This window comes from Hippopotamus amphibius, chromosome 3 (genome assembly GCF_030028045.1).
Source record: "Hippopotamus amphibius kiboko isolate mHipAmp2 chromosome 3, mHipAmp2.hap2, whole genome shotgun sequence".
In the NCBI taxonomy this organism is placed as follows: Eukaryota; Metazoa; Chordata; class Mammalia; order Artiodactyla; family Hippopotamidae; genus Hippopotamus; species Hippopotamus amphibius.
Genome location: NC_080188.1, coordinates 188,049,750 through 188,074,500, shown reverse-complemented (window position 1 = coordinate 188,074,500; position 24,751 = coordinate 188,049,750). Strand labels below are relative to the sequence as shown.

Below are 24,751 nucleotides of genomic sequence, written 5' to 3'. Positions count from 1 at the left end.
TGAAAGTTACAAATCAACCAGTTCTAGTCAGGATTCTGGGATGGGTCAAAATTTGTCTATTCATCTGTCAAAGGTTAGACTGTCATTTCAGCCGTTGGTAACCTTCTGCCAGTGGCTAAATTTTCAGGACACCCATTGCCTGAATTTTCTCTGTCTCAACTTTTTTTCCCCATCAGCCCTTCTTCCTACTCATGTTCACATTTGTTTCTCAATTTTGTATCTTACCTACTTAAGTCTTGCATTTCTGTAGTGTCAAGGTTTGCAATTAATTTAGCAAATCTTCCTCATTGAAAATTAAAAGAAGATAGACGAATCCCTACCATTTTCTAGGAAACTGTGGTTCTCAAGAAACAAGAAATAGTTTTATTAGAAGGGGTTCTGGTTGACCAATAACTTTGAGGTTCAGTGGTAGATAGAGTTTAATGTTTACTTGTCAGCTTTGGAGGTAGTGCTCAGTATAAGTATAAAGCTACTGAAGGCTAAACAAACAAACTAAGAAATAAAAATCCAGCCATAGAAACAGGCTGTGTTTGTCATCTATTCATGTATAGTTAAGGCCTCAGTACTGCATTCAGTAAAAGGAAGGAATATTTGCTTTATTAACTCACAGATTACAGAAAAGTTGTGTTACTAGGATATATTATTACCATGTATTTTTTCAACAAAATCCAGTGTTTACAACATAAACAGGAGAGAGGAGTTTGAAGACACTAGACCAGTAGTTTCAAAAATAAGAAATGATTATCCTTTCTGCTTAAAAACAAATGTTTGCATGGATTCTTCATATATATCTGACACACTTTTTTTTAATTACATCCTTTCATTTAAAGATACTTTGTATCCATGTCCTTTATATACTTTGCTACCTACTGTACAATATTTTGTTATTGTATAAGACTATTGCTATGCTTTCATAATACTTAAAATTATTATTCACAATGCATTGTCATTTTTACTTAAAAGAAACTTTGATTGTAACAATATGTTAATTGATACAGAATAAAAAAACAAACAAACATGGAATGTGAGCCAGTATGCTTTTACTTTCATATTAAGTCATTAAATAGTAGCATTTTATTTAAATGTGTGAAACATGAAATATACATAGTGTACTGACAGTAATATTTTTTGGCTATGTTTTATACCAATTCACAATATTTATTTAAATTTTAGTAAAATAACACATTCGTATGAAATAATAAAAACCATAAAAGCCCAAATTTCCTCCCTGAATCCTCCCTACCGATAGCCCTACTTTCTAATGGAAACAGCTTCTGTTTTGGATATTTTGGTGGATTTACAACTCAAGGAACCATTCTAAATAATATAATAAAAATATCTGATTACTTTTCTACACTTTTGAGGAAGTAAATTATGTGCTCCCAAAGCTCTAGGAAATTTAGAATGCCTTATAACACCTTTGAAAATATATTCCCAAGCAATTCTGAACACAGGTTCTGAACATGTGAAAATGCATAATCAATACATCGTTCAATGCTTTTCATGCTCATCAATAAACGCAGAAACACAAATCAGGATCTACGTATTTTGGCTGGTTCTTTTACACCCTGAGAAAGTTCCGTTCTCCACTCTTACTGGTTTAATTCAACTGTGAAGCATGAGAATAAAACACAAAAATATATAAATACATAAGATCAATATGTAAATGCAGTAGCATTAATAGAATTTTTTGCTGACATTAGAGTTATGAAACTAAAAATCATCAGCATTCTACATATATAACTGCTCTAATAAAATTTACATGAAGGATTATTGGGGGGATTGAATTAATATTTAAAGCACTTAAAATTGAGTTCCTGCCAAAATAAGAACTCATGTTAACAGAGAGAGAGAGCAAACTAGTTTCAAAATTAGCTAATGAGATATCAAATGTTAACTAGAGTTTCTGTTAGAGGAGAGGGGAAAAAAACAACAAACCTTGTTCAGCTATTTTATAAAAACTTCATTTTTAATGAAGGAGTAGTTGTAATCTAGAGAGTTAACATGCTGCCTGGCTAGTCTTCTATAATTTATTGGGAAGACGTCACCTACCCCAATTCTCTTTGCCTCCACAGAATTCATTAATATCACGCAACTGCCTTTGTATTATTTTTTGCTTCATGTGAATTAGTTTTGTGAAGAAGACTGACTGACTGTAAATTCCTTCCAGCATATTGGTTGTTTATCACCACTAGTATTATTGTTGTTGGTTTGTTTCTCTATAGTGCTCAAACCTACTCATTTGATATATACTTAGCAAACAGGGATTTCCAGATTAATCTCTCTCTAATAATCCAGATACTAAATGTATTTCTCCTGGATTATTTTTATATGACATTTGTTTTTTTCTTTTATAAATTTATCCCCCCAAAAATTATGGCTGGTCATCATTTACATGCCATTTGAAAAGCAACAGCACTTTATCTTCTATATGGGTTTGGAAATTATTGTAGGGTAAAATGTTGTCTTGTGTCCCCTAGTCATTGTGTTTTCTCTTTTTAGTGATGTAAATCTCTAGATTTATGTAATAATTTTAATGTAGCATTCAAATTTCATTTTCATAGTCTATAAATATGAATTTTACTAATTGCCAAAAATAAAAGATATCTGCAGGAATATTTCTGGAGATGCTACTGACTTCTGAGTAGAATGAATTTCAGATAAGATGTTATTGTAGCATGTAAAAATATTTTGTGTCATTTGTCATTTTTAAAAAATAAGATGAAAGTTTTAATCATATTTTCACATATAGACTGAAACATCTGTATGTTTTGTGCACAACAGGTGTCCAATAAATGTTTTGGGTGACTGTCAGTGGTGACTCTTAATGACTTCATGATGAAGTAATTATTCAAATGTCATGTTAAAACTGTTTCTTAACAAATACATAGTGCTAGTTTTCAGCTGACATACACTATTACATAAACTTTGTTAAAATTAAATAAATTAACATATTTTTTAACTTGAATAAAATTTACTGATTTAGAAACTTTCCTAATACTACTATAACAATGAAAATAACTAAAATATGCATACCCATGAAACAATAAAGGCTCATCAAAATGTTCAAGTAAAAGATGACAATGAAATGAATGATTAGTTTTCAAAGTAGTGGCATCTGCTCTGTGAATAATCCAAGGAATACTGTCCAATTTCCATGCACCAGCTCCTTTATTCAAAGGAGAGAATTTCTCAAAAGAGACATATGGGACCAAACAAACTGTACGGTACTGTGAAATTGGAATTTAAAATGCATCTCCTATTTGTACCCTGCTTACTTAAAAAAGTGATTTCAAGCATATCCTCAAAAATCTTTCTGCATAAATTTTGCCATAAAAAGTCCCATTATTCCCTTTGTTTTATTTTTCCCTGTTCTTCTGGTAAAGTCTGCACCTTCAATGTCCAAGAGATGCTAGAACTCTGTTTAGCTGCTTTAGTAAAAATATCAACCCCAATATTCATGAATATGATTTTCTGTTAATTGTTTAAAAGTTGCATTTTCCCATCATTGATGAAATAGTTTGGATTTGATTATCGAAATAGCCCTCATTTAAAAAATAAGTATAAATTAAGTGCTTTAAATGTGTACATATATTAATGTAGTTTATCTTTTCCCATGTGAACAGTATATTTTTAAAATGTTAATGATAATTTGGAGGCTTTGAGATACTGCAGTGGATGCAGTATCTACTAATAAGGAATCAATGTTAACATACCTTGTCCAAGTTCAGTTAAATACTAACACTTGTAACTGGCCATTTGAAAACAACTATTTTTGGATTGGATACTTACAACTAACTAAATGGTCATTTAAAACAGCTCTTTGTAATATCATAGAATTTTAAAGTAAAATGAGATTATTATTATCCAAAGCTTTCTATCTCATTTACAAAGGGGGAAATTAAGGCACAGAGAGACTGAGGTTTAATGCATGCCATATAACTTTTTTATAGGTAAAATAGTGACTAAAATGTGGGTTGTCTCACTTGTCAAATAATACATCTTAAGCCACTGAAAACATTTTCCAAATCTTGTGCTGTGCTGGGTATACGTACAGAGGACACCCAGCTGTCTCCAGCATGGAAGTGGATGTAACGTGATATGCTGAACACAGCAAATCTTTTAAAGGAATACTAAAATAAATAAAAAGTTTATGTTTTGAGTTCAAGATCAAAATATTTAAGAAGAAAAGGAGAGATGGGGAAAGGCTCCAGTCACTTGTTTGTTTTTGTTTTTTTTAAACATTTTTGTGATAAAATATATGTAGCATAAAATTGTCCATTATAAATGTACAATTCAGTGACATTAATGACACAATGGTGTACAACCATCACCACTATCTTTTCCAAAATTTTTTACCACCCCAAACAGAAATTCTGTAGCTATTGTGCAAAAACTTCCCATCTGCTGTTTCCCCATCCCCTGGTAGATTCTAATCTATTTTCTGTTTCAATGAACTCGAATATTCTAGCTATTTCGTGTAAGTTGAATCATACAATATTTGCCCTTTTTGGTCTGGCTTATTTCACTTTTAGCATGATATTTTCAAGTTTTGTTCATGTTGTAGCATGCATCAGAAGTTCATTTATTTTTGTGGATCAATAGTATTCTATTTTATGTATAGACCACTCTTGGTAAAGCCATTCATCTATTGATGGACAGTTTGGTTGTTTCTATCTTTTGACTCTTGTAACAACTAACTTTTAAATTGAGATATTTAGTAGAACTTTTAGATGGTTATTTTTTTGTAGTGTCAATTTTTGTTCCTACTGTTAGTTACTTAGACATCTGAAAAGAAGATAATTTAGACATGATAGTTACTGACACTCAATTAAAAGCCAATATTGGAGCTTTAAATTAATTTTCATTCTTTCTCTTAAGTATGCAGTTAGGTTTTAAACTATGGTCTTGACAAATTGAAATATGAGTAGTTACTAAGGAAACAACCAGAGTACATGGTTGAATATTATATTTTACACTATAAAAGTTTTCTCTTTTTCTTTATACAACAATACACTTGTTTAGTAATGATAACACATAGTTTTCTATACTGATTTAATGAGAATTTCTGAAAATATTTATTTATTAAACAATACTTGGAACAGATTATTAACATACTATTGCCAAAAATGAAAGCTAGATTAGTGGCTGCTACCTATGGGGAAAAAACTTCAATACCATCAAATTCAAATACCATCAAAAAGAGAACATGGAAAAATTAAACTTTCTGCCCCAAATATTTGCTTTAGCACAATTATTTTAATTATCTGTTTCTATGAATGTTCTATTTTATGGGGAACAAAAAACAAAACAATCCTAAAGCATAAAGAAAAATTCCCTTCTTGCTATTAATTTGCAAAAAATAATAGATTGCATTCGTTTTTAACAGCAACTTTCTAAATGTGTCTTGGGGGAAAGGGAAAATAATTATTTTATTATTAAAGTGTTGAATTTTGACATTTTTTCAGATGAATTCAAGTTCTTTATGAAAAGGCTACCCATGAATTATTTCCTCAACACGTCTACCATAATGCATTTGTGGACAATGGATTCTAATTTTCAGCGCCGCTATGAACAACTGGAGAATAGCATGAAGCAACTTTTCCTGAAGGCGCAGAAAATTGTACACAAGCTCTTTAGCCTTAGCAAGAGGTGTCATAAACAACCCCTCATCAGCCTGCCAAGGCAAAGGTAAGACATGTGTAGCAATGTAGACAGCTGAGGGCAGATAGCTCTATTGATTTTCTGAATGTAGGTGTGGTAATATACATAGCACAGTGCTATTTATGTTATTAGAGATAATTTGGAAACATGTTGTCTTAAGTCTCAAAATAATTAACTGTAGTTGTTTTCCAAAGTAACAGTACAATGGGAACACATATATCAACATTTTCCTTTTTTTTTAAGTTTTCTTTTATTATCAGAATCAAGAAATTATTCTACCTTGTTGCACATGGTAGTCAACTGATAATTGTATCATGGTGAATGTGAAAACACAAAGACTTACAGTTACATTGTGAGCCTAGGAAGTAAGCAGGAATAAAAAATGAAATTTCTCAAGATGTAGTTTTCAAATAAAAGAATTTAAATTTTATTTTCTTTGACCTGTGTTCAGAAAACCATAAATCTCTTTCTACATGAATATATAAAATTTGCTTGGAAAGTTTCAAAGAATTTATATGAATGATGACAGACTACTGAAATATTTGTGTCTGAACCGATTTGGGGAAGCACAGGTTTTAGATTTGCTAGTTTAAGATGTATTGACCAGTCAGTGCAATAAAAAGTTGCATTTATTTAGTAGAAGTCAGGTTGAAAATACATAAAATGAAAACCTAAGGAAAAATTTAGGACAAAATCATAAAAAATATGCATTTGTACCAGTATCTCTATTATAATACACTTGAACTTTGACCTGATGCTTAAATCATTAAGAAATCTCTAATTACAGATTACTTTCACTGAAAAAAAAAAACTGAATTTCTATACATTTTTAAGATTCTATTTCAAAATAAACCATTTGCATTTTTTACAAGTCATTGGACTTTAGCATATTCAAAGTGTATGCAACCATAAGCACAGTCTAAGGTGAGAATATTTTCATTGTCTCCCAAAAAACTCAGTTCATCCCCATACTCCCACACCCATCTCTAGGCTATTTGTCCCTATAGATTTGTCTAATCTACTAATTGACCTCATAGATTTGCCTATTCTGGACATTTCATACAACACGTGGTCTTTGTGACTGGCTTCTTTCACTTGTCATAGTGCTTTCTGGTTCACCCATGATGTAGTATGTATCAGTAATATGGGTATATCACATTTTACTTATCAGTTAATCATTTGGTGGACACTTGGGTTGTTTCCACTTTTGGGCTAGTATAAATAAGGCTTCTATGAACATTCATGTGTGTGTTTTTTTTTTTAATGTGGACATATGTTTGCATTTTCTTGGATATAATCTAAGAGTGGGATTGACTATTCAGAAGATAATCCTATATTTAAATTTTTGAGGACCTGTCACTGTTTTCCAAAATGGCTGTACTATATTACATGTCTACCAACCATGAGTCACAGCTCCAATTACTCCACATCCTCACCAACACTTGTTATTATCTGACCTTTTGATTATAGTCATCCTAGTGGATGTGAAGTGGCAACTTCTTATGGTTTTAATTTACATTTCTCCAATGACTAATGATGTTAAACATATTTTCATGTGCTTATTGTCCATTGTGTATCTTCTTTGGAGAAATATCTATTAGAATTTTCTTCACTCATTTTCAATGTTTTATTTGCATTATCGAATTGTAAGAATAAGTTATATATTTGGATGCCAGCCCCTTATCAGTTGTATGATGTACAAATATCTCCTTCCAGTCTCTGGAGTTTCTTTGCACTTTCTCATCCATCTCTTCTCCCCATCAGTCTGTCTATCTGTCTGGTAAGTCTAGCCAAAAGTATCTCAATTTTTTTTTCTTTTCAAAACACTCACTTTTAGGTTTTTTCTTTAATATTCTTTATTATTTTTCTTTTTTATTTGATTTTACCACTGTGATCATTATTATTTCCTATCTTCTATTCACTTTGTGTTTACTGCAATTTCCTTTTTCTAGTTTCATAAAGAGAAAAGGCAGATAGATTGATAGCTTTTATGTTTTTAAATATAGGTATTCACTGCTATAAATTTCTCTCTAAGCACTGCTATTAAGTTTTGTTATTTTACACATCCTGTAAGATTTCTGATTCCTTCCATGCATAAGATACTTTTATCTATCTGTCTGCATACTTCAAGGAAATATTTCCTAACAAAGAATTATGGCTGGTAAAAGACACTGTTATTTAATTACAATGAACTTTATGCTCTGAGTGTGGGTTAAATAGAGTTTGTAAACCACTGAAATAGATGGTTCTATGCTCAGACATAATAGGAAATACAGGAGAATGAGATGAAAGCAAATTGATGAGTGTGCTTATAAACATGTTGACTTTAAGGGTTCTTTTAATCAAGTACAACTGCAGCTGGATGTAGGTGTCTGAAGCTCAGGGGAGATTTGAGAGAGTAAAATGGCAAACCTCAGTGCATGAGGATGCGTTTAAAGGATGAGTGGAGAAAAGGAAGCAAATAGTGGGGCAAAATATACCAAAAGAGACATTAATTTCTAGTAAAAATAAATAAAAATTACACATTCAAATATATCATTGGAGTGCAAGATTTTTTAAGAAAAACATAAAACAATTTAAGTTGGGTTGTATACAGAATAAATAAATATGGCAGCATAAAATATTCATTATTTGGAACAAAATTCACTAAACAATAGAAATAAATATTTGTTTTCCAAAACTTCTAAACTAAATAAATCAAAGATCCCCAAAGGCTTTTCTTGACTTTCTTTTTTCAATTTAGCTTAATTCCTATGCCATTTATTACTCATCACACACAATTAAAAAAAAATACAGACTTCTTGCTAGATGAGCTTATTGAATTTGACTTTTTTCCCCATCACCATATTTCTGTTACCAGGAATGTGAGATTTTGTTCTGTTTTGCTTTTATTTTTCCCAATTTAATAGGATAGTATAAAATTACATTAGGAAAACAAACAAAAAAATGTACTAGAGTTTGTTAGTAGAATACAGTGGAAAAGAGATTGGATATTTCTGGGGTGTGTTTTCAGAAATTTTGAAAGAGAAAACGGGTAAGCAATGTCAGTGACTCGCTTCTAGCAGATATTCTGTTTTTGCCCTGCCTTTATGGAATTTTTGTCAGCTTTTCTCTTGAATTCATCCAACCCTAAGAACTGGCTTTCAATATCTGATATTCTAAAATCTGGAAAAAATAAAGCAAAAACAAACAAAAATGAGACCTGCAAAGTACACCTCCACTAACATTATTTCTTAACACTTCCTGTATAATGGTGGGTCAGTTGAAGTTTTTCTTCATAATGCAGAGTGTAATTCTTTCTCTCTGGTAAAGCATGGCCCTCTATCCATGTAGCAAGTGGGCACTGCTACCACTATCCCTCTCATGAATTCGCATGACATCAAAATCCTTTTTCTTACTGAAGTGAATTCCAAAGCCTGTGATAATCTGGTTTCTTGGAGGCAGTCGACTTTTGTTGCTATTCTAAAATTTTTGAGATAAGTAAAAATGACATATTCATTTCATTAAAGAACAATAGTTTAGCAATTATTGAAAAGTATTCGTGTAGTATTCCTAGAAAGTGCCTCAACTATACTATTTTGTGCTGTCATGTCTCGTTCACATAACAGCCAAGGGTCCATAGAAGTATTACATTTAAAGGTCTGTTGGTAAAGGCTTAACAGCCAGCATTCTGGGGTGGGGTGGTGCACCCGATTTATAGCACTTACCAGTTCTTGTGGTACAAGTATTTCCACCATGGTCAATTTCAAGCTAGCAACTTGCTGTCTCTGCACATGGAGTTGAGTAGGTCTGCACAGTGGGTTCTCCTGAGGCAGTGCATGAGGCTGTAGTAAACCACTAAAACTTTATTAAGACATTTTTACACAGTTATCTCTTTTTTGTTAACATTGGAAAGTGAGATAGGATGAAATCTCTAATGTCACAGAGAAGAATGAGTTTAGGTCTATATCATTCTTTATCTGAGAACTATGTCATGTGCTTCCTACATATGCTCTGTGACAGGAGTTAGAAATTGGTGTATAGGTCTAATCCAGCCCTCACCAGTTTTTGTATCAGTTTGTGAGACAACGGTTTTTTTAATATTTTAAATTGTTGAAAAAATCAAAAGAAGAATGTTTTTGATTGATGAAGATTGTATGGAATTCATATTAAAATATGCATAAATGAAAAAGCCATGCTTATATGTTTACATATTGTCTGTGGCCACTTTCACACCCTAATGGCATTTAGTTGCCACAAAGAGACAGCATAGTCCTGAAACCCTACAATATTTGCTCCCTGGCTCCAACAGAAAAATTTTGCCAGTCTGTGTTCTTATATAACATATATTCTCTGTCTTTAAAAATGTTGTCAAGAGTTTTAAAAGTATTTCACTTGTATATCATTGAAATGTTGTACTATAAATATGTTTTATGTTAAAGAAAGAATATTATTTCTCTAGCCTCCATCATATGGAAATCTTATATAACCAGACTGAATCCTAAGTATTTGTGGAATAATACTGAATATTTTACTAATAATAGTTCATATATAATTATATACATATAATTATGTATTATATTATATATTGTATGCATAAATTATATATGAATATGTACATTATGTATAGATCTATACATTATATATAAATCTTAATATATAATATATATACATATGTATGCATGTGTATATGTACATTAACTAACATAACACCCACAGGGATAGTCTAAAACCCTATATGTCAAAATGATTTTAATTGAAGTGCCATTTCAAACTGATCTCCAAATGCAGATTTGGATTATTTCATGGAGTCAGACAAAGTTCCCATCTCTCTCTTTCCTCTCCCCATGATCTCCAATTCTAGTCCAATTCAAAATGATGTTATGATTACGAATTAAGAGGAAGAACAAAGAAAATGAATGCTTGAGGAAAATGAAGTTGCAAGACTGAAAGTATCTGTGGGTAGGGGAGGATAAAGTAAGTCTCGGAATGCTGAAATAAACTAAGGGAACATTTAACATATTCAGGAAGGATTGCCCTGCCCACTGGAACTCTGAAAAGACCAGATGCAGGCAGAATTTTAAGAAATCTGATTGCTTAGTTATCTGCTGGAGTTCCTAGAGACAGCTCTCAAATTCACAGACAGCAAGCGCTCAATACATATTTGATAAGTGCTCTGTGATATTTTTCTTAATACTTTAGTTCAACCTCTGAAAGCACACAGCAATGAATTATTACTTTATGTAAAATGTTTCCCACTCTACATAAATTGGATCGCCTGTTACAATATGCACAACATGTTCTGTTTTGTTTTGTGTCTCCATTAAGCAGGCGAATGCTCTCTGCCATTCTCTCAAATGGACCTGAGACAGTGTCTTTGTCTGTTCAGACTGCTATACACAAAAAATACCACAGACTGGGTAGCTCACAAATGACATTTCACAATTCTGAAGACTGAAGTCCAAGATCTAGGTGCCATCATGGTGGGGTTCTGGTGAAGAACACTAATCTCATTCAAGAGGACTCCATCCTCATGACCTGGGCACCTTTCAAAGCCCTGCCTCCTAATAGCATCATCTTCGGGGGTTAGCATTCCAACACATGAATTTTGGGTGGACACAGCATTCATATCTTGGCAGACAGGATTGGTCTCTATCAGTAAGACCTTAAGATATAAGGGTGAGAAGACTAGCCAGCCATTTCTTTTGTGCAGGAATCCTGTCCATGGTGGATGACAATGAAGGTGGCATGTAGACCCAATATGAGACAGAGAATTCAGGTATCATTCAAACCCCTGTTTTCATTTGACTCCTAGATCCAGTGTACTTCTCTTTCTGAGGTTTTGTTATTCAGCTTTTCCTTCTGTAACTCAAACATGACTCTTTTTGTCCCATATGCATCATCAAGCAGTTACCGCTCTATTATGCATGCCAGAAAAATAGATATTTTAACATTTTCATGGGGAGAAGTCTTTGCAAATGATGTTTCCCAACATCTGACATACAGGAATGATGTATAAAAATCCTTTAAATCCTATTTTTCCCCTTAGTTCCTTTCATCTCTTTTCAGCCTATTTTTTTCCTTCCCTTACTCCTTTGCTGAATGTACATTTTCCTTCTTTATTGACCCTCATTCTCTTCAATATGTCCCCTCTTTACTGAAATCTTTCTATAATTTTTTTTAATTTGGGTGATTTAATGCTCTTGGAATCCTAATTTACAATTTCTCACCAGTTTTCTGCAAAATAGTGCCTCTTCACCTTAGATAAACTTTCTTTTTTAATACATTCAAACACATGAGATACTGCATCTGATTATCCTTCCAATAATTTTGTCTTATAACATTAGTTAATTGGAGTTGGTTTCCTTCACTTGTAAAATCTAATAGATATAAATAGATATCAATCTAGAAGATATAAAAATCTAATAAAAATCTGGATCAATTTTGAATATGTCTTGGAGGCAGTAAAAATGAAGTATGAACATGTGATTTTCCTGAGATAATAAATATCCTCAACATGGCATAAAACTTACTTGAGATAGAGGAGGACTCTCAAAGTCTAGTACACTGTGTTTGCTTTTTTATTTGTTTTGGTACTTAATTTTATCAAAGTCTGTGTATTATTAGAGTATATAGATAATCATCCAGTGCACCATTATTACACAATGTTGAGAAAGGCAATTTCTGAGACTAATGGCCTGGGGATGAGGACAGTGGAAAAGCATAAGTTGTTGCCAAGTCACAATGATACGTTATATAAACTAATAAAGAACTATAAATATATAACATTAAAAGTAGCAATATAAGGTAAACATAGCTGTTAAACACTGGAAAAAAACATTTTATTTGGCACATGAACAAAATGGAAATCTGTGAAGATAAATTGTAATTTCCTAATTTATAAACAGTAGAAATACAGAAATGAGAACTTTAAGTCATTATCAGGATATTTTTAAGTTGTTTCTGAGGACAGCACATGCTGTACCACCCCTGTCAGCCTCCTTTAAATGCATGATGGTTACCAAATGGATGTAAGTGGAAGGAATGCATGAAACTTCTGAATTGGATCCTTAAAGAAAGAGGAATACACATCATTTACACTCTCATCCTCTCCCTGGCTAAAATGCAAATGTGATGGCTAGAACTAAAAATTATGATGTGAAAAAACATTCAAATTAGTAAAGCCCAATGTCTTTGAAATTAGCATATCAGCTATTGATTGTTTATGTTTGCACTCATTTGAGAGAAGGTGAAAGTGCAGTTTTTCTAAGCCAATATTATTTGACTTATGTTACTGCAGCCAAACTTGCATCCCAACTAATAAAAGGACCTTACTGTATGGCCTCCAAAATCCTTTAATATTGCAGAATTTGTGATTTAATTAAAAATGGCATTTATATATTAATACAAGGGAATTTGCTGAGAGCAATTTTATATGAAACTGTAAAGTCAGGATATTAATTTTCCTTACATTTCTATATTACAAAGAAATTTTTTATTATGTTTTGTGTTTCAACCACTCAGTGATGACTCACAGGTGTATGCTAGGTAATAATGAATCAGTAAATTTAAAGAGTTTAATATAATATTTAGATATCTTCAATTGAGAATGTAAAAAATAGACGAACTATAAAGTACCCAGCACATGGAAGGTTCTTAAATAATTATTATTTAATCTTTACAAAATAAAAAACATCATTTTTTTGTGTACAGGTCAATTCTAAGTATTGTAGTCAATTTTCTGCAAAATGTGTTTTCATGCGTTTCATAGTCAAAATAAAATTTGTCGTAAGATTAATGGCATAAATGCTGTTAAGAAACACATTGTGACTTGTATAGGATGATTCGTACTTGACTGGATTCTGACTCAAGAGACCCAGAGAGAAGAATTTTCAAGGAGAGAAAAAAAAAGAAAAAAAAATAGTGTATGTGCCCCACTTTCCTGGGTACAGGGCCACTTCCAAACAAATTTCAAAATAGGCAAATTTGTTCTTTCTGTAAGGCTGTTTCCTTTCACCTAACTCTTGGGGTGGCCTATGTTTCAGTTCTCATGGCTCTAAAATGTCCTTATCTTGTAACTATAACATTCCTATTTGACCTGCAGCCCCAAACTCATTTCATGATTTTTCAGTTTGTTAGATCTTGCTGGATGTTAGGTGAAAATAATTCTTTTAAAGCAAGTTCATACTTATATGTAAAAAGGTATTTGTGATTCTTAAAATCAATTATATGCTAGTCATAGAAGTCTCCAATTTTAGGCAGAGTAAAAAATAACATTAAAATAAAATAAAATCTTTTGTTTTAATATTATTCTGTTGTGCTTGCCCTTCTTTGTTTTCTTCTCATGGATAAAAGATCTTGTGGAGCAATCAGGACCTTGTCACCTTGAAATGTTGTCTAGGGAATGCTGTCTACAACCCACAGTCTGTACAGGACAGTGATTCAAACTCAAACCATAGAGCCTCTCTTTTTCCATAGATGCTTTCTATAATATTAACTGAATCAAAAGGCCGTGCTTCTTTTGGAAATTCTGTGTATGTGCATGTGTTTATTTGTATGCGTGTGAGAATTGTGCAGAGTGACATGTCATCAGTTCGTTATATGTTTTAAGTAAAAACCTTATAGTGTTGTCTCTTTGCTCTTTTAAATTTGTTCATTCTCTGACCTGAGGAAAAGGAAGCCAAGAGCCAAGGGGAATAGTCTTGAGTATCACACATATTCCAAATAAAAGAGGTTTGTTCCTTTTCGTTTTCATGTGGTTAACTGTGCAGATATCATTTCAGTACCACCTACTCCATCTTCATGGCATTAAAACAGTCTTCCAAGAAAAACTGCATGCCACTCACAAGTACATCCCCCCCCCCCATAACTCAATGGAGTTGCTATTAAATAGTCAGATTTGAGAATAGTAACAATATAGAGAGCTCCAGAGAACTACTTTAACACTTCAGTTAAATTCCTGGAAAGAAAAGCCCTCTTCACAGAATCTTGGAAATAAAGTCCATAGTGTGCAAGATTAGGATGCCCCTTTCCAAGCTCTACGTGGAGTGAGTACCACTTTGCTTAAACAATCAGAGTCAGTTCCTTATTTGACATTGCTCACAGGTTCATGTGGCAGAGAGTACTTGGAAGACTCTGCATTTGGTAGCCCTCATTTTGTCCTCACTAAGCAATTGATGATAGTCCTTCATTGTGTTCCACTAAAAACTTGCATTTTGTGAGATATTAGTGTTTGTTTTCTAAAATATATACATAACACTTTTTTTTTTAAAGAGCTATGGTCAAGCAAATTTGGAGACTATAATTACTGTAAATTTTCTTGGAAGCCTACAATGTATATATGCATACCAAATGTTCTACAGTGTCCTACAATTAGAAAAAAGGAGATTTGTTTAAACAAGGATTTTTTCCAGAACAAACTTTTTGCTTCCTATAAAATGCCTTTTACCTTCTCAAAGTGTATACTTGGAAAACATCATACCACCATTTTTAGTCCAATATTTACAGCTTCTAGAATTGGTCGCAGTTGTAATGCAATCACTTCAATCACTTTAAAATTTTTGACAGTTACCTTGAGCTGAAAATGATTTTAGAAGACCTTTATTTTCTCAACTTCCTAGATCAATTCTGAGTGCAAGGTACCAATTCTTGGCAAATAATTCTTTTAATTACTTTCTCAGAAAGACTTGGAGATTGTATTACCTCATCTCTATAAAGGAATTACTTGATATGGTACTACAAGTTAATTGCTAATTTGTTTAATAAAACACATTTTTGTCACATTGCTTCTTTAAGACCTTGAACTCTGATTTTCATCCCAATATTTTTCATGAGATAGAGGGTTACATTAAATGCAAAACTGCCTGTGATGGTTAATTGGCACACAAAGTTACATCTCAGAGGGAAAAAATGTTATGGAGTACAAGCAAATAAACTGATTATTTATTGACATCATATTAACTATCAATTATTAACCATACATGGAGCACAAAGTGAGAATCAATACAGATTTCAGGACACTAATGTTTCTCTAAATCTTACATTGTTATTGACAATAAAATTCTTAGAAGAGATGCACATTAAATTTTTAAATATACTTAAATTCGAGTTGAGACTCAATCTCAATTCTGCTTGAATCCCTTGTAAACAATTTTACTTTTGATGGAAGAAGTGGATATATGTTTACTTGCCCAAATAAATAAGAATCTGAACATTATCCACCCTTGGGATGCTATGGTGGCTTTATTATCTCAAATAAGAAACCCAGCTTTTAGATCAGAATTATTATGTTTACCCATGAAACTTTCCTCCTGAATACCCCCCCATTAAAATGTTGTAGCCAGAAGTAAACATCATGATACAGGTGTGATCTAACTTAGAGTAGAATATAATTTCCAAACATCTTACTCTGTAAAAAGTATAATAGTATATGCATAGAGAGGAATAACACTCAAAGTTTTCCCATATTATATGAAGGTGGGTTTTTATAGTATTTGGAGGCTTCAATGTGTGTAGATAAGTTATGTCAAAACTGTCACTTGTAAATGTATCAGTAAGATACCATTTGTCCTAAACTCTTTCCGATTAATTTGGTAACACCTTGTAGCGGCAGTGTGCAATCGTTAAACTTAGTGTATGTTATAATCTTCATGATGTGGACAAACAAAACAAAAGAACAAATAGCCTTCATTTCATCATTATTTTGTTCCATGTGTTTCTCACATGTATATGCATGTATCTGTGTTTATGTATACACACACAGAGGTATGCGTATATATAGCGAGTAATGCTATGTGTAATGCTATATATTGAAATGCTATATGATCAAAACCCAGAGTTCCTTAATGTAAAATACTATTTGCTAAAAGCAAATGGCTTTATGAATCAAGGATGGGAAAACTAAATATTACAAAGATATACACCAACTTAAATCCTTTACACTGGAGAAGAAAACAAAAAACAAACGAAAAAACTTTGAAGCACTTCATTTGAGGCAGCCACTACAAGTTATAAAGTGAGTGAATAAATTTCAAAAATCAATGCCAGTTAAAATCAAAATCCCCTATCTCACAATCCAGATGCACTTCAGACAGCAAGAAATGGAACAACACAAAAGAACATTGATGTGACAAAAGAACACAGGAGAAAATGAAGGTCAGTTTGTTGTGGTTGTTCTATTAAACCCAGCAGGAAGACTTCATGTAGGTTTCTAAAAGGAAACAAAAAAGATCAAGTCTGAGGTAGTATCTTTTATTGAGCTGGAGTAAGATTAGTTCAAACAAGCTATAAACAAATCTGAAAGCAAAATAGTAAGAATACAAGGAGAGCCTACCAATTTTAATATATACATACATGTATATATATCTCCTCTTATTATCCTAAACACACACACACAGACACACACACACAGGTTGACTATATATTGGAAACTTAAGGAGGAAAATATATGACTAAGATCTAAATACATCACTTTTGTTTCATAACCTCATCAAAATTCCAACTGAAATGAACAAAATATCACTACATGAAGTTATGGAATCATGCCATTAATACGGAGAGATTTTTGAAAGATATACTACAGGAAACAAATACGAATGAGGCTAAAGTTGATCAATTCACAATTTACCACATCCAAGTGAAATAGTGACCTTGGTAGCAGACAGAGGAGACAGCGGACCCCACCAATAGCCTTTATTTCAGGGCCAGAGAGAAAGCATGATAAAGGATGATGATTTGGGGGTTGACTTGCTAATAAGAACTGTTATAATTAGCTAACATGTATTAAGAACAAATTCTGAGTCAAACTCTTTTAAGTGCTCTACCTGTTTTTGCTCATGTAATACCATCTTACAAGGTAGTTAGTGTTATTACCCTAAAATTACAGTTGAGGAAACTGAAGTTTAGATAATCTAAACAATTTGCCCAAGATTACTCAACTGGTATCAACAAGATTACTCAACTAGTGATGGCAGATTTAGGATTCGAACTCAGGCAGTTTGGCTACAGAGCTTGGGTTCTTAATCCCCACGCTATGGTGCTTCCCAAATTTGCCATGTTTGTTAGAATAGGGCTCCCAGCTCTTGCTCATCCCTCGTTGCTAAGGAATTTGAAAGGATATTGAATCCATGTTAAAACACGAAGTCATGAAATGAAATCCCCAGAAAATAAGAAAGTTTTGGAGGTTAAAAAAATATGATCATTAAAATTAAGACTAAAAGAAAGGCAGTGGACTGTTAGAGAAAGCTGAATTGGTGTATTAGAAGAAAATCTTAAGAAACTAATCCATAACAGCAAATAAAGAATGGGGAGATGTAATTTATGGGGGGAAAAAAGAAAAGTACCTGAAGAGCATGGAGAATGCATAATAGAATTTCCATAAGGAGAAAACTGATAGGTATTTGAGAAGAAGAAGAGAGAGAGAAAGAGAGAGAGAGCTTTTCTTGTAAGGCTTGAATCTGGATAACAAAAGGACAGAGCACCAAACAAAATTTGTAAAGAAGAATGGCGCTGTGTAATGATTTCTGAGTTAACATTAGTCATTTTTAGCTAGTCCATTTCAGTTCTTCCTAGTTCATCAAAGAGTTTAAAGATTTGGCACATTTTAGAAGCCAACCTATCATGTGCATGGACACAAAAGAAAAGACAAAGGTGTGCACTCAGTCATCTTCATCTCACCTGCTGTCTCCAAGGACAACGACTACAGCATTTGTCTATCACAGATCAAAGCTTCTTCATCTCTGTATGCGATACCTGAAGGCAGACACAGCTAGTGGCTCTTTCTGGATCACAGTTTGGCTTCTTGAATTGCTATCATTCTACCCCTAGAGAGAACCAAAGAAACAGAGTACCTTGTCAGAATCGCATCCGGTTTATCCATATGAAGCCAAATGTAGCAAGCCAATCTGTAGCCACCAGACGGAAGCTGACTCCTAGATTTTTCTTTTCCCTTAGACTGTGACAGCAGAAGAATTTTTATTTTTCTTCACTGAAAATGTAACCAAGTGTGCGTGAAAAAAATTTGTAATGAATGAACAGTGCTAAAATACTAAAGTATGGAAGATCAATCAATGGTGTTTTGAGAGGAAAAATAGTGACTCAACAATTTTAGTTTTTGTCAAGTGATTGCCTATATAAGAGGGAAACAGAAAGACATTGCATTATGCAGTTCCTCAGATATTATAATCTCCAAATATTTCTTCTGAAAATATTACTTTTTAAATCAAGGTATTAATAGAATAGTTAATTTTTAAAAGTATATAAACTTTTTCTTGAAATTAAAAAAAGTTATCATTATTCGATTTAAAGACCAAGAAAAGAAATGTCTACTATTGCTTTTATTACTTACTTTTGTTTAGGAACTTCTGCTAGTAAAATAAAAAATGAATATGGAATTAGCAAAAATAGAGATATTAATATTTAAAAGAAGGTGTGGTTATTAGTTGTGGGTGGCATAAATATTTATCTGGAAAGCCTCCAGAGAATCAACTAGAGCAGAAAACAAAACCAAACTGAAACAACTCTAAACAAATTAGTTACAGAATAAGTAAATAAAAAATCAGTAGCCTACTAAATAAGCAAAATCAGTAACAAAATATAATAGAAAGAAGATTACATTCACAAGAATGTCAAATTATGTAATATAACTAAGAAATAAGCTAAAACAAAACTATTTAGGATATTAAGGGAAATTATGAATAAATGGAGTGCTTAGTCATGTTTCTGAATGGAAAAAAACTTATAAAGATATTATTTTCTCCTCAAATTAATATTATGCAATTTAATACATAATAATCAAAATTTATCTAGAAAAAGCAAGTAAGGGAAAGTGGCATATTATATTTTAAAGGGGGTAATGATAGTAGATAAGCATCACTAGATATTAAAATCTATTTTAAAGAAATAGGGTAGTGTTTTAGAAGTATCCTGACTACACTGCTGAATAGCCTTGATAAATTACTTTCTCTCTCTTTGCCTCAGTTTCCTAAGTATAACGGGGGGGTAATAAGAGTGTTACCTTGTTGAAGTATTATGAGAATTAAACTGACTTATATATGTAAAGTCTCAGCATTTATTAAGCATTCAAAAAATATCTCTTTGATAATGATACTGATGGTGATGATGTTGGTGATGATACAGTAATTAAATAGCAAAGAAAATACTGTAAAGTCTATAAACACACTCAAGTATTTGTAACAATTTGGTGTATGATTGTAGCAGTCCAGAGGATGTGTCCAGGAGAGAGCATAAAATCACACCTATTGTAAGGTTAAATTAATATATAGATCTTAAAAAATTTAAAAGTTAGAAACTTATCAGGCCATTTTTAATCATAGTCTAATAGGCTTAAATATTTTCAGTGCAAGGTTTTAAATGAAATTCTTATCTGACTGGAAATTAAGAAATCCACCCCTAGGTAATCCTTGGATCAAAGAAAATCCAAAGGGAAATTTCAAATTCTAGAGAAAGCATTAAAAGAAAGAACATTTCATAGCAATACCTATTATAATCTAACAAATTCTGGACTCAAAGTAAAATTCATTGTTTTAAATGCCTTAAATATTAAAGAGGAAAAATTTAAAAATTAATGTTACTTAGAGCTTGTAACCATTTATTTGTTCATTCAAGTAAATATTTAATGTATTTATTTGTTGCACAAATAAATAGGCACAGAAGGTTCATCAGCCTACAAAATAAAGTTTATTTACTTATTTATTTATTTCCTGGAAACTTGGAGTTAATGTTTTAGTGGCGTGAGGAAGAAAATAAACAGGCAAATTATATATTGTTTTAGAAGGTGATGAGGACTATGGAGAAAAATAAACCAGAGAGGAAGATAGAGAGTTTCAAGGATGATGAAGGATGCTTGTGTGTGTGTGTATAATTTTAAATGGAATTGACAGCAAAGACTTAAAAGAGGTGAGAGTACGGTAAGTCATATGTATGTCTGAGAGAGAGAATTACAGGTGGGGTGAACAGCAAGTATAGCACCCTGAGCTCCAGTGGAGCGCAGAATGCGTAAGGAATCTTACGGAGTCCCAGTGGCCAGAATGGAGTGAGCCAGAGATCCCAGCAGGAAATGTGGTCTGAGGTAATGGGGTGGGATGGTGTGGAAGACATTAGGGAAATGTGTTAAAATTGCCAGTTTGAAAAGCATCAGGATGAGCTGTGCTCACAGGCAAGATTTCTCCAATCTGTAAAGGTTAGAAATATTATGTTATTTGGTTTTTCCAGGCTATAGGAAATTCTGAAGGGCAATTTGTTTTATAAAACCAACATGACTTTAATGTGAAAAAAAAAATAAAACACAAATGTAAACTGTAGATGAATATGCTTGAATGTCTAATTTAATTGTATAAAAGATAAAATATCCTACTGGAAGAAAAATGACCACTAAAAGGAAAGGATACATAATATGGAGTTACAGTTTCCTGAGGATACCAACGTCTCTGATGGTATCACAGTTGATCACATTATCCTTTCACAATATTCCAAGCCCAGCCTGTATTTTCATGCCCCAAACTTCGAATTCACTACTCTCCAAGGATCCTCGCTTTGTTGTAGAGTAGATTAACATGAAAGATGAAATATGGGTGTTATAGATGACACTGTCTTCTTTTATATTGATCACGGAGAACAGACACTAGCTATGAGCCACTTAGTGATGGGGGAAATGGATTTTGTGTTTCAAAAAGGTATTGATTCGTATTGAAATTTCCTGGAATATACTTGATGCATTTTCATGGCTTCTATGACTGTAAATTAATTGATGTTTATAGAGTCCCATACAACAAATGGGATTCTAAAACCCTCCTATTCATTTTCATGGACTGTTGACATCCAAACAGACCAACCAGGCCTCATTCTTCTCGCATGAACTTATAAGGCCATTGATTCACTCATAATATCCTTTGGTAAAGTTATAAATGGTCAAACCTGTGTGATTCTCAAGAAATTAGCTGTTTCCAATAACCTATCTGTATAGGGACTGTTAATTCTAAATTTTTGCACTCCACTTACACTTGTTAAAGGGGTATTCCTTAGCTACCACCTTGACTTTTGACTTAAAGGACTTAAAATAGTCCCAAGTATACCTCAGTACTCATATTCAGTTATAGCCAGAACACTATGGCATAGTGCCTGATTTCCATTATTATTTGCAGGGGGTTTATTCTGAATGGTTGGTATGCAATGCTCTTCATTAAATATTTCAAATTCATCCCTAGTACATCTATCCAAGTGTGCATTGGTCAGGTGGTAGAGAACTTTCTCAGTGTTAGGAAGGTTGCTTGTTGAAGCATCACTCTCAGGATATTCTACTGTCATTTCCATAACCGCAAAGGGCTGCTGGTCCTGCTGGCATGAGCAGTTAGGAATACTGCCTCAGGCTACCTTGGGACAGATTCAGCTGGTTCTTTATTTTCAGTTACAAGGCTTGACTGGCTTTCTTTCTTCCTTCCTCCCTTCCTTCATTTCTTCCTCTCTCCCTCCCTTCCTTCCTCCCTTTCTTCTTTTCTATTAAGGTATAATTGACAAATAGAATTGTAATATATTTGAAGTATACAGTGTGATCAAACATTGATATACGTTGGGAAAAGATTCCCATCGTCTTAAACAAACTTCACCTCATACATTTGCAATTTTTTCCCCTTTTTTTTTCTTTTTTTGGTGAGGACACAAATTCTACTCTCGTAGGAAATTTCAATTGTACAACACTTACCAGCTATAGTCACCATGTTACACGTTAGATTCTCAGGCCTTATTCATCTTATAACTTAAAGTTTGTACTGTTTCTAACCTCTGTTTATTCCCCCCCACTTGCCTTAATCCCTGGCAAGCATCATTCTACTATCTGATACCATGAGTTCTAATACACACACACACACACACACACACCCCAACATACACACACGTGTATATATATATATATATATATATATATAGGTTTTACATAAAAGTGATACCATGCAGTATTTGTCTTTCTCTGTCTGGCTTATTTCACTTAGCATGATGCCCTCTAGGTGCATCCATGTTGCCAATGACAGGATTTCCTTCTTTGTAAGCCTGAATAATATTTCACTACATATATATATATATATATATATATAAAGTTTTTCTTTATGTATTAGTTAACAGACACATAAGTTGTTTCCATAACTTAGATTTTATGAACAATGTTGCAATGAACACTGAAGTACAGATATCACTTTAGAAAGATTACATTTCTTTTGGAAATATACCCAGAAGTAGAATTGCTGGATCATACTTTTTAATTTTTTGAGGACCCCCCATACTGTTTTCCATAGTGGCTGTACCAGTTTGCATTCACACCAACAGTGTACAAGGGTCCCCTTTTTTGTCTCTGGTCTTTTTGGTAATAAATATGCTGACAAGTGTGATTGGTAGCTCATTGTGGTTTTGATATGCATTTCCCAGATGATTAGTGATTTTGAGCACCTTTTCATGTACCTATTAGCCATTTGAATATTTTCTTTAGTTAAATGTCTATTCAGGTTCTTTGGCCATTTTTTGATTGAGTTATTTATGTTTAGCTATTGGGATTGAAGTGTTCCTTGTGTATTGTGAAAATTAACTCCTTATCATACATACTATTTGTGAATATTTCCTCCCATTCCATAGGTTACCTTTCAGTTTGTCAGTGGTTTCCTTTGCTGTGCAGAAGCTTTCTAGTCAATATAGTCACACTTCTTTGATTTGCTTTTTTTTTTTTGCCTTTGCTTTTTGGTGCTAAATCCAAAAAATCATTGTCAAGATCAATGTTAAGGAACCTAACCCCTATGTTATCTTCTAGGAGTTTTAGGGTTTCAGGTCTTACAATCAAGTCTTTAATCTATGTTGAGTTAATAATTTTGTGAGTGGTGTAAGTTAGGGATCCAGTTTCTTTCATTGTTTTCCATGTGGATGTCCAGTTTTCCCATTGCCATTAATTGAAAAGACTGTCTTTCCTGATTGGTTGGTTGTTCCTGGTGCTCTTATCAAAGCTCAGTTGAATGTAGATGAGTAGATTTAATTCTGGGGTTGCTCTTCTGTTCCATCGATCTATATGTCTGTTTGTTTTATGCCAGTACTATACTATTTTGATTACTATAGCTTTGTAACATACATTTGACCCTTAAACAACACATCAGTAGGGAGAGCCAACCATCCACACAGTAGAAAATTCATGTAATACTTTACAGTCAGTTCTCTGTTCCATGGTTCCCTATCTGTGGATTAAAGCAACTGTGGATCATGTGGTGTGCTTTTAGTGAAAAAAATCAGCATGTAAGTACAATCTCGCAGTTCAAAACTGAGTTGTTCAAGAATCAGCCATAGTTTGAGATTAGGAAATGTGATGCCTCCAACATTGTTCATTATTCCCAGGATTGGTTTGGCTATTCAAGTCTTTGTGGTTCCATAAAAAATTTTAGAATTGGAAGTTTAATAGGGACTGCTGTGCATCTTCAGATCACTTTGGGTAGTGTAGACATTTTAATGGTATTAATTTTTCTCATCTATGAACATGGAATGTCTTTACATTTATTTGTGTCTATTTTATCATTTTATAGTTTTCAATGTACAGAGATTTTCACCTCCTTGGTGAAATTTATTCCTAAGTATTTTATTCTTTTTGATGCTATTTTAAATGGAATTGTTTTCTTAACATCTCTCTCCAATACTTTGTTCTTAGTTTATAGAATTGCAACATGTTGAATTAATTCATTAGTTCCAACAGGGTTTGGGTTTTTTTTTTTTTTTTTTGGTGATTTTAGATTTTTTCTGCATATAAGGTAATGACATCTACAAAGAGAGAATGTTTTACTGCTTCCTTTCCAATTTAGTAAACTTCCCTTTCTTTTTCTTACCTAATTGTTCTGACTAGGACTTCCAGTACTATGTTAAATAAAAGGGGCAAGAGGTGAAATTATTGTTTTGTTTTGTATCTTAGAGGAAAAGCTCTCAGCTCTTCACCATTGAGTGTGATGCTATGATTGGGCTGGTCGTACATGGTCTTTATTATGTTGAACTATATTCCTTTTATACTGAATTTGTTGAGATTTACCATGAAAGGATATTGAATTTTGTCAAGTGCTTTTTTCCTTTTTTTTTT

General features: G+C 32.8%; 1 protein-coding gene across 2 annotated transcripts in view; it reads left to right on the top strand.

The window, feature by feature from the left end:
- Positions 1-24,751, top strand: part of BRINP3 (BMP/retinoic acid inducible neural specific 3) — a 431,062-nt gene that overhangs the window by 350,117 nt on the left and 56,194 nt on the right. For both annotated transcript variants that reach the window (XM_057729558.1, XM_057729559.1), the window contains one exon: positions 5,469-5,691. In XM_057729558.1, the coding sequence (XP_057585541.1) occupies positions 5,469-5,691 (223 nt within the window). The remainder of the gene's footprint in view (positions 1-5,468; positions 5,692-24,751) is intronic.